Source organism: Pelmatolapia mariae, linkage group LG15, assembly GCF_036321145.2.
Source record: "Pelmatolapia mariae isolate MD_Pm_ZW linkage group LG15, Pm_UMD_F_2, whole genome shotgun sequence".
Lineage (NCBI taxonomy): Eukaryota > Metazoa > Chordata > Actinopteri > Cichliformes > Cichlidae > Pelmatolapia > Pelmatolapia mariae.
In genome coordinates, this window is record NC_086240.1 from 17,541,855 (window position 1) to 17,555,604 (window position 13,750).

A 13,750-nucleotide genomic window follows, 5' to 3' on the forward strand; every position below is an offset into this window, starting at 1 on the left:
CAAATTCTAAAACTATTTATCACGGCTGGAAATGATAACTTTCTACACTAAACTACCTTGCTACCTCACTTTCATCTACAACAGTAGAAAAATTCTGACAGACTGATGAAAGTCTTTTTTAGCTGACTGCATACTTGAGTTCCACTGCTTACTGTTGAATTCATGTTAAAATGTGCAAAGCTGGTCATCTCATCATTTTTCCTTTCCACTTAAAAACTACTACTTGACATCTACAACAACTGCCAGGTGTGCCCAGGGCTATGACAACCACTTATTAAGTTGTCATTAAAGCAAATAAAACACAAGTGGTGAATATGCATATGCAAATTAACACCAAACAGTGAGATGCAAAGATGGTGGTTGGTGGCCAAGATGAAGTGCGATCAGTCATGCAAAGGATGCCCCAGCATCTCAAAATGGATACACATCATGTCTTGATGCATAAGGACTGGTTCATGGATGTACAGGTGAGCAGGTGTAAATGTTCAGGGGCATTTATGAACGGGACCACAGTGATACTTACATCCCTGTACAGCCAAATCTACAGCCCAAGCCACAGGCAGAAAGAACGAGTGGAAGAAAGAAAGAAAGAAAGCACAACAATGTCAGTGAGTGTCAATCAGAAAAAAGAAAAGCTGCATTGACATAATGGAAGTTTGATCAGGACATGCAGAAAAAAATGTGATCTAAAACTCCAAATTAGACTAAATAGAAAGGACACTCCCTAATGGAATTTGACCATCTTCCATGGAGAGCACAATAGAACCAAAAAGACTCAGAAAGCTGGCATATCACAATCTCATTTAACCACCATCACATACTGATGTTCCAGCTTTCTCCGTCTTTTGGGTGCAGTCCAAATTGTGTGACAGCTGCCTTTGTTGTGCCAACAAAGATTAGGGAGTGCCCACTCTATTCATTCTAATTCTAGCTTAATGTGAGTGGTAGAATGCATGCAAGAGTTTTAATGACAGTAAATTATAATACAGTGGAGCTTATGATAAGCATACTAGCATTAAAAAAGCACCATGTGAGTCGTTGTGACTGGTGTGCAGATGATTGTTGAGAGATGACAGAAAATGGATGAACTGATGAAGACTGTGTCGTGGGTGAATGCAGAAACAATAGGCAAGTAATAGATGAAGCAAAAGACAGAAAATTAATTGTATATAGATGTATAAGGAAGCTGAATAGGTTTGTCGAACAGTTAAAAGTGACTCAAGTCAAGAAAAATGCTAGAAATTAAGCTACCCTTACAACCTGATTAGCTTAGCTTAGCTTAAAAAACTACTAAAATGCACAAAACTGCTGGGTCCATCCAACAGTAACAAAACCTACTGACCATCACCTCTAAAGCTCACTAACTAGCATTGTCAGTTCTTAAAGTCACTCCTTTAAATGGATTTCTTTCTGGTCTCCTGGAAAAGGAGTCTGCTAAATCCAAATGATGACTTAAAATCTGCTATGTCGTACATATAAATCAGATAACTTCTTCAGTTCTGGACGGACAGATGAATTGATGGGGAAACTTGAAAGAAAGACAACAGGACTGACACCTGAGACAGACACATGTACTGCATTGTATGATGTGTTTTCTGCATGGCTGGATGCATAAAATGGTATGATGAATGACTGGTAGACGCAATCAAGGTATAGAGGCCTGACATACGAGCGAGGGAGTGTGGTTTCGTTGGTTTCGTTGGGAGCCAATAGTAGCATTCGATGCGTTTCCACTTACATCGATGTAGTTGGCGTTGATGTAGTCGGAGGATGGGTCGTCTTCTATGGGCTGCAGAATAACCCTTGAATGGTCATCTAAGAGAAGACAATGTAAAACAGTGTGTGAGAGAGCAGCAGACAGGAATAAGAAAGGTGATTTGCTGTTAAAGAATTATTATTTCAAGGTTTTCATGGTTTGCTGTTTTTCTGAATTTCGTGTTTTGGCTTTCTATTTTTTTTATTCAGTGTGTAGTTGGGATTTCATAAAATAATCTAACAAGGTGTTCAGTTAGGACTGAGTCACACAGACTAGTCCAGAGACAACTTGGCAAACACTCCTTGCTAGGAAAAATTCTGTATTTCCCAATCGGATGGTGAGTCAGAGGTTGTTTTTAGTCAGTAGGTTTACAGTTCTGTATCACAAACCTTGCGATTTCTTTGGTTGCTAGCAGATTGCTATAGTAATCCGTACTTTGCAAGAAAACACTTGTCTGCCAATCCTCGCTAACTACTCACTGAATGGAAGTGAAACTGTGAAGGAAGGTGGAAGATTTTTGGTGCAGCAACCTCTTTGCATTGTTTTATTCATTATTTTACATGATTTAATACAAACAACAGATTATATGTAACGTTCTATATACAAATAAATCATGCCAATAAAATTACAACAGCTGTCAATGCTGTATGCAAGTAAGTAGCATGAGACCCTTTTGTGACTCAAATTTTCTGAGTCTGGGGACTCAGAAAGGAACACAAGGAAGAGTCTTAGAGTCAAGGCAGAGGCTGAAGAGGTGATTGAGCTTTTGAAGATGTTGCTCATTGATTCTTTTGTTGTTGCTTACAAAGGTGGTTTTTCTTTGGTCCTGTCTTGATTTTAGACCTTTAATTCTGTGGGCTGTACACTTACTTCTGCTCCCAATTTCTTCTTCTCTTCTTCCTGTAAAGCTCTATGACTTAAATTGCAGTAACGCAGATATCTTGCTTACATGCTATGATATTCCCGTAGCGGTTTTTGGTACGATTCTGCTCCTTCTTGGCCACGTCCCAGGAGGCCGACTGGCCCTCAAAGAAGCTCTGTATCACCAACAACACACGAAGTAATAAAAAATAAAATTAGATGTCATGGATCCTTAAAAATAACACTTCTGTACTATTGCATATATCTGAGAGGAAAGTGGTACTTAGGTGCTTGTTTTGTTCGACTGGTTTGATTCAACTAGCAAATTCTTATTAGACATTAAAATAAAATGACCATAAAAATGGCTTGTGTCTCATTGATTGTTCAGTCGATAGAGCAGAAGGTACCCTCAAATTAAGAGGCAATTTAGACCTGGTAGTCATTTTTTCATTTTAATGTGAGGCCAAAACATTAAATAGAGCAGTATTGATTTTAAAAATAATGCTTCTGTGTCAGCCTCCACATTAAAATACATCATTTCCTGCTACTAATAATACTTTTGCCTCTTCTGTAATTAATATTACAAGCTCTAGTGTCAACAGTACAGATAATAATCTTACTTCATATTCCTCCTTGAAGCCATAGCTGTCAGATGTTTTCATTAGGTTGATGTGCTGCAGGAGATCGGCCACTCTGATGGCTGGGTGGAGCTGTCCTGTCTGATACGGAGATTCAGTTCCTTCACAGTGATACCGAGGAACATCTAGAAGCCTGCTGTTCTCGGCTGCAGAGCCAGTGTGGTTCTCATCTACAACAGGAGACAAAATAAGGTACGGTTAATTGATAATTCGCAAAATATCTTCCCTTTATTTATTTTGTCTTCATCAATATTTTATTTTATGACCCCTAAAATGGGTAAGACAGATACCAAAACATGTAAACATTTATTTGTACCTTGAAACTGCACATGTGTGGAAAGCTACTTGCAGTGATCTGTACAAATGCAACAAAGCTTTCCCAATCTTCCCAAATCTGTACTAGTTTCTACCTTACAAAAAGAAAACAGTGCATTTCCTCAAACCAAACCAAACATTTGCCACTTTGTTTTCTCAGTTTATACTCACCTGTGATTGGAACTACATGTCAAAGCAGCAGGAAAAGAAAAGAGCAAAAAGGGCTAGTCAGACTGCAGGATAAGTGGATTTGTTAGCGAGACTAAAGGTTAGTTTAACAGTTTGGATTTGTTTATAAGGACTTTCCACGATGGATGAGATGGATACAGAGAATTTGTAGATGATGCCATACAGAAAGGACCAAAAATTGCCACAAGATGCAGAAACTGAAAAACATGAGGAATATCTTAAAATGAATTGTGAGGTGGATGTTCACTGCAATGCCATTTAGTTCACAATAAACAACCACATTCACAGCAGATTAAAACATTTGTTGCATTCTGCTGTTCTAAACCTTTCAAACACACTGCAAATATATTTAAAGAAGTAAAACATCTGTTTTTTAAATGTGGAATAAAATAACTAACTCAATCCCCAATAAGCAATCAAGAGCTATAGGAGTGCTTCCCAAAAATGTCTCTGTGGTGTAGTAGTTAACACATTCACCTTACATGCAAAAGATCCCTGGTTTGAGACTGGGAGGCAAGACAGACCCAGCCTTGGAGGGTCACAAGCCTCCATAAGTAGGAAGGATGCCAAATCAAACAAGTGGATCCATCTGCTGTAGTGGCCAAAAGGGAGCAGCTGAAAATACACGCAAGTGATTCCCAAAGTGGGTTTTTCTGCCCACCTTGTGCACGTCAAGATGTGGGCCATATATGGTGAGAGGTTAAATTGAACTAATATTATAAGCCGGTGTGAGTTATTTATTAGTTTTTATTTATTGTTATTGTTTTTATTTGTTTATATGACCTGTTTTTAATCAGGAATGTCCCTTTTATCTCATCAATGGTGGGGGAAAGGTTCAAATGAAGCAGTGACTAGCAGGTGGCAAAGTAAAGCTTTTAAGCTTTTGTAAACTACAACCAAATCACTAGGTCGATATCACATCTTTGTAATGAGAAAAGAGGAAATGTTGTAAACTGATGAGAGTTTGTTATAGAAGGTTTAGATTAACATCAAAGATTTTCACACTGGGCTTTTTATACTCCAGGAATGGTTGTGGTATATTGCAGAAATTTAGAAGTATAATTTACATGTGTGAGTACAGCCCCTCTGATTTAATTTTATTTGGATTTTGAAACTTGTACATTTTAGGAGGTAGTTCATTTGGAGGTTATTACTGGGGTTAAACAGTTGCAGAACTTCAAAGTGCGCTGTGGTTAAAATGTGACTTGACAGTTGTAATGTACAGACTGACAGGTTAAATAATGCAGTAGCTCAGGGTTGGAGCAGAAGCGGCTGATTTCATCTTCACCACTGTTTATTAACTGACACTGTTTATTTCATCCAACGGATGCTTTTCTCTGCTCTGAGGACATGTTAGCTCATTACTGACTGTTAAAGGTTTGTTAAGCCCTCGTCACGGCAATTAACAGTAAACTTGACCCGACACCGCCTCTTAATTTGCTACTTCCTGCTAGTTCTTCTTCCTTTGTGAAGTGATTGGCCAAGACAGATTGTAACTGCAGCCTTCACTCCAAATTAGAGACTATGGAACAGTTAATTAACACAGTTTGGTGGCACTGTGGTTTGTGAACCCCTTAAGGGTATTTCAGAACTCCACATCATGCTGCAGTGTCAACACTAGACTCAACTACAGATAAACACATTGCACTGCAACATTGAAGCTAGAGAAACATTCAACTAGCCAAAAGCTACAGATTTCACGATTCAGACACTCAGAGCGGGGCTTCAGCACAAAACAAGTCCAGGGAATAACACAGATGGTAGATACTCAAGTAGACTTCTAGATCCATTGCACAGAAAAACTTCTGCCAGAGAGACAAAGCTGCAGGCACTAAGTTGTTCAGTGTTGTCACAGATTTAATCAGCAGTCATTTTGCTGTGGCAACATGACAAATTGTCTTCCTCCTTTTAAGCCTTCTTTTCTGTCATTTTTGGGAGACAAAATGGCACGCCTTAAAACAACTCAAAACTGTGGAAATAATGAGGTCTCTAAGGGAGAATGATGGCAATTACTGTGAATATCAATAACTCGCAGCAGGAAACAGAAACCATGGCTGGAATCGGGAATGACTGAACCAAAGGGAAAACGCAGGATGACAGATGAAGTGCTTAGCTGTTGGAGTTTTTTTTTTAATACCAGACATGTTCTACACAGAGAGTTGGCAGAAAAATATAAAAGATGAACATAAAGCTTTGCCAACTTCACATATTCTAATCTGTTATACCTCTTTAAATTTTCTTTGATTTTTTTTTTGTCATTTTTTTGTCGTCTTTTGAGTATTAAAAACCTTCTAATGCTCCAGAAACATCCAAGAAAGCCATACTTTTGATTAATGTCAAAGGTCACTATAACAGACGTTTGACTATATCCAACAGCTCTAGCTATAGACTTCAGTTATGGACACAAAACAGACGGGATAATACGTGCTAGGGTTACAAGCGCAAGGTCTATTTGATGATGGTAGGTGATCACTAGAGGTGATACATGTGACATATCCAACAACACTAGAAGTCTCACCTAACACAGCAGTCGGAACCAGAGGATCGTTGGGCACTGCGGGAGGAAACATGGCCAGGAAACATACTGAAATTTCAGATTTACTAAAGCATAGACGAGGACAACTGAGACAAATCACAAATTCTGGCAAGACCTTACCATTTTCATCATTTTTTTTCTCATCGCTGTCATGTATGAGTTCTACATTTATGCTGTCCTGTTTTCACTGTGAGGTGTTGTGAATTGATTTACAGACAGAACCTTAACTAGCAATGATTTAGATATGACTTTGGTCCATCATTTAAGTCTTTTTCCAGGCAAAAGAAAATGCAGGTTAGATCCTTGTTTGGCAAACAAATGACTAATTATTTTTCTGTTTATTGTTATAAAAGCGACAATTGCATAAAAAATACTTGATGGCTAAAATATTAACTAATTGCATTAATAATTGTTAGTTGCAGCTTCTGAACAGGAGCTTGGCTGTTGATAAAAATAACCCTGATCTTTGCAAAGATTCATTTTTAATCAGGGTGGACAGAAGATGGATAGGAAAACAGAATGCAAGATTTATGGCTAGCCATTTAATTAAGGGTTTTTTTGTTTGTAAAACCTTGATTTTATGAACCTACATCTGTTGTTGTAGTTGTGAGAGTCCATAAATGTCACAGCCATGGGGTCCTCGCCATGCAGAGTGCTCTGGTCAGCATAGCTGCGGTCCATAGCGTTCACCATGTGTGTCATTTCCTGCCGTGTTGTTCCAATGGCATCTTTACGTTTTTTTGCCAGCTTCCTGTTAGAGGGAGATAGACAGACAGTCAGGAATTGTGCAAACAAATACACAAACATGAGGTAGCCTGAAGCCACAGAAAGAATGAGAGAATCTAGCAGCTGGATCACTTTTTGGCTGGGGCTGCTGACTCAAGATGCAGAGTTTGAAACCAACAATAAGGAAATGGGAGAAGAGAAGAAAGGCAGGGAGAAGAAAAAAGAGAAGAAGGAAAGAGAAGAGAACAAGCAAGGAAGGTAGAGGAGAGGCTTTTTTGTATATGGCAGCATTTAACAGGCTCAGCAAAAGGAGCAAAGGGAAAATACTGCAGCATCTAATTCAAACCAAGGAAGAAGATCTTTTTTTGTAGCTTACAGCTGTCAGATGAAAGCCTCTGAACTTTACCGTTTCCTCCATTTTTACTTGTATGAACCCATTTTTGTATGTTTGTGAACTTTTACTAGGATTATAATAACAGAAACTAATTACATATATATTTTTAAATTGTATGAATTCTTTGGTTTTCATCTGACAGCAAAGTTCAGGTGAATCCCACTAAAACAGAACAAGGATTGAGCTAGAATGCACAGAACCCTTAAGGAAAACCATTTGCCAACCAACAGTTATCACCATGTAAATAGTAGAACTTGAACTAGTCGTGTCACAAATAGTCAGTGCGTAGTTATGAAGGGTGGGATACTGATTTTCAATCTCTTATGCATCTTTACCAGCTGTTGTGAATTTTAGAATTAAATGGTATTGCTTTCACAATTTGAAAACAAAACAAAACAATCAGAGTAATGAGAAATTACTTTTTATCATCAGTCTGGTACCTGATTAAATAGACATCAAGATCAAATCATTTTCATATTTAATCTTTCGGTGTTTTCAACATACAAAGTTGCAGGGAAACACTTTTAAGGACTTAATATGTCGAGCATGACACATCATGCAGGAACATTATGTACCCAGAGCCGTAGATGCACATCAGTTAAGACAACAGCTCTTAGTTATTCAATTTCTCATGCATTTTATTGGCTACCAATCAGTTTTTGATTGCTGTTAAACTGATGCAATGTACAGCTCTGACTGATAGAAAGCATGCTGTTTATTGTGCATATTTTACCTCTTGACCCCAACTTACACCATCTCCACCTCTGAGATCACACACACACACTAAGTAGAAACATAGATTGAACTATTGACCAAATGTATCTACTTGTGTGTGTGTGTGTGTGTGTGTGTGTGTGTGTGTGTGTGTGTGTGTGTGTGTGTGTGTGTGTGTTTGTCATAGAATTATAATATTTGCATACTATATAAACCACCACATGCTGAGTACTTTCTCAATATGTTGTATATATAAGAAGAAAGGAGAGTGAGAGAGAAAAAGAAAGGTTAAGCTGAGACCGGACCTAGAATGGATCTCTACTGAACTACTTTTTCTTTTTAACATTGTCATTATTTTCTGATTTTCACACTTGAACTGCGAATTAATTTGAAGTTCTGTATGAATTCATAAAAATGCATGAATGTCTAATGAACACGCCTAATTACTAAAATTGCAAATGAATTCCAAGACACCAGGCAGAATGTCTTCACTGATGAGGAACACGTCTAACTTCTTAAGGTGCACTGGAATAAATGGATGGCTTAGACTAGCTATGTTAGGAAAAAAGGAGACACTGTAGAACCAAAATTTTGTTCCTGATAATGTGTTTTAATAGATGTAATATTAGAAAACTGCTACTTAATGGTAAACAGTAAAAAGCAGTGGTTGTAGCAAGTTCAAAAAAATTCAGCAAAGCAGTCGTCCTAGTTGAGAAAGAAATATGTCTCATTAAACTACTCCACGGGAACGTTAAGGTACAGTCCTGCATTGATACTCAGCACATCTTGATTTTTAGTCTGGTGATTGTGAATAAAAAGAAGCAATGAGTGTAAATTATAATATCTGAGGCAGTACAAATAATTGATTAATGATCCATCTTGGTCAGAGCCCGTAATGGCCTGGGTAGAGAAAGACGTAAACCAAAAAAGAAGAAAAAACCATCATAAGAACAACCCACACAAAATCATAGACCACGTATCCCAAATAGGAAACCAACTAGTTCAGATCCACTGATGAGAGAGAGAGAGACACTGAACATGTGCAGCAGAGCTTTACCATGATACCTGTGACTTGATGGGCGGATGGATGATCACATGACTACATGCACACAAAGAGCTACAAGTCACAAGTGCAGCATTCTTTTTTCAAATAACACGCTCAGGCCTGTGGCGTCCCACTCTGGCCTGCTTGGGTCTGGTTTATGGCCAACTTTGGCCTTCTTAAGCCTGCTTCAGAGCAACTTTGGAGCATGTAGAGGACACCAGGGCTGAGATCAATTCACTCTCAGTTCAGTCCTTCAAATAAATTCTTGCACTCATTCATTGCTTGGACTTTTTAGGCAGGAAATAATCAACATTCTCTTGGTAAAAAAAAAAAAAGAAAAAAGAAAGACATTTTCGATATTTTGAAAATATCAAAATCATTTAAACAAGAAGGAATTAATTGAAATCCTGAACAGATTGACATGAAAGTGAACTGACCCCCTCCCTGGTGAGGCGTCAATGAGGATGACTTTGGCTGGTTGGTCAGAGCTGAAAATGTGTTTTGTCTTGAAAAAAGTATACTGCATCTTTAAAAATAACAACAACTAGCCACTAATAATTTGCCCAATAAGATAACAGCAGCTGGATGAGCTGGTTGTTGATTGGTTGTTTACTTACAGGTAATAAGAGTATGAATAGTAGGTCCTCCTGGGGTTGTGAGCCAATCAGAAAGCAAAGAGTGAGACACAAGGGAATATGCAAATTAGGACAAAACTGTCCTGTCTCAACCAGTAACAACAAAAACAGAAGAAAACACCCTTTGATTGCTAAAACTTGAGGGTCATGCAAGGGGTGCCATATTAGCTAAAGTACCTATTTCTTACTAAGAAAAAAAAAGAACCAAAGGCTAACGCTAAATAAATAGTACAAAACAAGCTATGAAACTTGAATAACAACTCACCAATATCACCATGCAGCCTTTCTTTTCTCTTTTCTTTATTTTTTGTGCCATTTAAAAATATTCATGCAGTATTTTAAAACTTTACTTTTTACTCTAACCTGATGGCCCGATTAGAGATTTAACCCTACTCAGCCAATGATCTTTTTTTACGCACTCCTACAAAATCCTCGGTGAAAACTAACACAAAGCTATCCAATCTGTAAAACCAGGCAGCTCGCTTCCTGTAAAGCAAGCATGATGTCACTGCAATGTCATCATGTCCCACTATTTTAAAGATGCAGTATTATTGTTCAAAGTCGTAAAGGTTTAATGACAATGAAGATTGATCTCCCCAGAAACCTTTATGGAAGAGAAAACTATTAAATTTAAAAAAAAATAAATCACAAAAATCTAGAGCACTAATGATGCATAACTCGTCAAACTTCCAGTAGAAATGTGTGTAAAAATACCAGAATGAACATGTCACTTTAAGTTGTTGCCACAAATTATTTGTGTGTGTTGTAAACGGGAAGTAAATGGGACCTCAGTGTGCTGTCTTTGTGTTGTGATTCAAGCTGCTAAAACATACAGGAGCTCTTGCATTCCTTGTATAAACAGCCTTATTTTATACTATCAAGCATATTTATGTGAAATGCATAACTTCACGTTAAGCTTCAAAGCCCCAACAATACCACATACTAAATCCAATCCAATACTCAAGGGATGAAAAAAGTTAAATGAGTAACAGCAATCAAGCCACTGAGTGCACACAGTGTTTCAAATACTGTTAGATGTGACAAAAATAAACACCCCGCAAAACACAGTGGTAGTAGCTCCTGCAAAACACATTTCAAATGGACCATCTACCCTACACTTTAAGCTCAGCTCCTCTGATCATCACTTACAACTGCACTTTCACACTAAAGCTGCAGCATGGACGCTGGCTCGCATTAATTCATTACGCAAATTAGAAGAAAAATGTGGAGGTCAGGAGCCACAAGAGCAAAGTTCTCTGATGATGAGAGATCATTACTGGCTATGATTTAATGTCTGTAATTGCTTTTGATTTGCTGAGTGCAATTATGATTGGTTGTAACTAAGAGACTCTTCCTGGTTGCTCTCTTAAGGCTTGTGCCAAGATGCAGTCCTTCAATTTTTTCAGAGGAAAGCAAAATCTCCTGAGACGTTTTCTTAAATTGATGATGAGTCATAATAACTAATAGGTAAGCCAAACGATTTATGTGAATAGTTTTACCGAATTTTCAGGGTCTCTGTTAATGGAAATTAATTATTCTTAATTATTTCTAATTATTTTTTTTCAAGTGTGCACTCCCTCAACTATTCTAAGTAAAAGGTTAAAATCACAGAAAAAACTAAATTTTTTTAGGAATTGTTAATTATTACATGCATGCTGGCGCATTTACATAAATTATAAATGCAGATGCAAACACATACACATGAGCACACATTCTCCCAAAAGTAGTCAGACAAAATTTAGCCTAATGGAGCTTCACAGTGGATCCAAGACTAAGAAGGTTATATTAAAACGCTGTTTATTCTCACTGCTTTTCCAACTTTCCAACACTGTTATCGAAATGTTAAAAATCATATTCATTTATTTCATTAAGGTTCTGATTATCATCATATTTTACTAGTTTTCAAAAATGTCTTGAGATTATAATACGACTGCAGCAATACTGATGTTGTTGTATACATATACATATGTTTTACTCGTAGTGAATGTGGAAAAGTGGGACTAAAACAATGATATTTCATAAACGCAAGGTAGCTATACATGCATATTCCATGAATACGTCTGTGCATTTTCTCTGTATTTTCTACAAAATCTATCAGAGCTTTATTCTAACTTCTGTCTTCATCTACTGCAAAGATGTACCTATTGTAAAGCATGCTCAGGCTGTAACTGTCACTATCCACCACATAGTGGAGCTCTGCACCAAATTAACAATACAGGCCAAACTGCTACACCGACACGTCTCTGGTCTCTGATTCTTATCAGAGCTATTGTGCTGTACAAGTAAAAGGTTAGATATTGTATGAATCTGTTTACATTTCCCTTTTTAAAAAAAATAACAGCACAACTATAAATGCACAAAACCATTTCAGCAAGTATCTTTTCTTCAGTCTGCTTCACCAAAATCTCCACCTTTGTGCAGAACGGACCTCAGCTTTGCTGCTTCTAAACTGACAAACATGATACTGTTTTGATGATTTTGATGAGTTCATTTAAGCGGTTATGATAAAGCAGATGTATAATTTCATTTTCTATTTACTTAAGATCTTTTGATTGACATTTTCTTTCACTCTACCTTTTCCTACTTTCACTTGAGAAAACAGCTGTAATGTGCAAGAACACAATACATTCAGCTCTGACATTTCTTGTACCAGATCATCAAAAACTAAGGCAGCATATTTTAAACATAAAACCTTTGGGGGTTTTTCACAAGCCTTTAGCCATTTGGTGGGAAATTAAACTTCAGGAAGCGATGAACTGGTTCTGAGGGGAGATCAACATTTATGGTGGATGGATGGAAGATGGTGTTACTACAGCAAATACTGGACCAACACACAACAAGAGAATGAACTAAGAGCATATTTGTGTGTGTATGTGTGTGCACGCATGCAAGTTGGTGTGTGCATTCAATATTGGTCTTGTAAATATTTACCCTCTTTAATAATCTTCATTGAGCTGCTTTAGTGAGTATTGTTTGCAGTTGTCACTCACCTCTTCTTAACCAGCAGAATGGCTACCAGCACCAGCAGTATGAAAACGAGAACACCAGCACTAATTCCAGCGATTTTCACCACCCGATCCGTCTGCTTAGCAGGGTCGGGAATGACTTCTGGTTCCTCTGTGGCACCTAAGAAAGATGATGACAAAAGACATCAACAAGGTGGGAATACAGTAACTACTAAAGGGAAAAAGCAGTAAAATCACTGTCCAGTAAGAACACACTTGGGATTATTTGTGCACTCCTGGAAGTTTCAAGGAAAACTGAGTTTTCAAATTGTAGGAGAAAAAAAAAAATAAGACCTCGAAATGTTGCAAAAAAAGGAAAATTTAAATTGCAAAGATATTTAAAGAGAGTTTTAGACTTTACTGGATAGTAGAGGTTAAAAGTATGTTTATTTTTAACTGTTTATTAGCTAACCAGCTCCTGACCAGTTGATATTCTTCCTAGAGACCAGGGTACATATCTCCATTTAAAAAAATGTTTAAAAAAATGTCTAGTTTCCACCGAAGTAAATGTTTTTAAAAACGAAAATGTTGTGGACAGGCTCACTAATATTCAAACTCTTTGGAGGTTTTTAGCAGATACACCTATTGTATCACTTTGAAGCTCCTACATCGTGGGTGTCCATGCTGACCACCCAACCACCTGGTGGTGTGATGACAATACCCCATCAGCTTTTTACGACTGAGGGGTAAAAAATAAAGAAGAGGGGAGAAAAGCGCCAATGACTCCTATGTTATGAGTTTTGATGTTGCATATTTTGCCCACCAGAGGACTCTTTTAAACCTCCCAGTTGGCAACACTGAACCCCACAAACACAACAACCCACTGATCTGCGCAGAGTTGGGCAGAGCATAAGATGAATAATCTACAACTTGGTCTAACAGCAAATCAAGATTATCTTAGTAACAACTTGTTATCTTAGTAAGGACATAAATAAC

The 13,750-nt window shown here is 37.6% G+C and overlaps 1 protein-coding gene across 17 annotated transcripts in view; it reads right to left on the minus strand.

Moving 5' to 3' along the window:
• ptprk (protein tyrosine phosphatase receptor type K) overlaps nt 1-13,750 on the minus strand; it is a 105,895-nt gene that overhangs the window by 9,681 nt on the left and 82,464 nt on the right. For 4 of the 17 annotated variants that reach the window (XM_063496426.1, XM_063496424.1, XM_063496425.1 and 1 more), the window contains 9 exons: nt 12,800-12,935; nt 9,792-9,821; nt 6,886-7,046; nt 6,278-6,313; nt 3,742-3,753; nt 3,238-3,425; nt 2,706-2,793; nt 1,670-1,815; nt 524-541 (listed from right to left, as the gene is read on the minus strand). In XM_063496426.1, coding sequence (XP_063352496.1) covers nt 524-541; nt 1,670-1,815; nt 2,706-2,793; nt 3,238-3,425; nt 3,742-3,753; nt 6,278-6,313; nt 6,886-7,046; nt 9,792-9,821; nt 12,800-12,935 — 815 coding nt within the window. The remainder of the gene's footprint in view (nt 1-523; nt 542-1,669; nt 1,816-2,705; nt 2,794-3,237; nt 3,426-3,741; nt 3,754-6,277; nt 6,314-6,885; nt 7,047-9,791; nt 9,822-12,799; nt 12,936-13,750) is intronic. The other 13 variants (XM_063496430.1, XM_063496429.1, XM_063496432.1 and 10 more) reach the window with 11 other exon arrangements.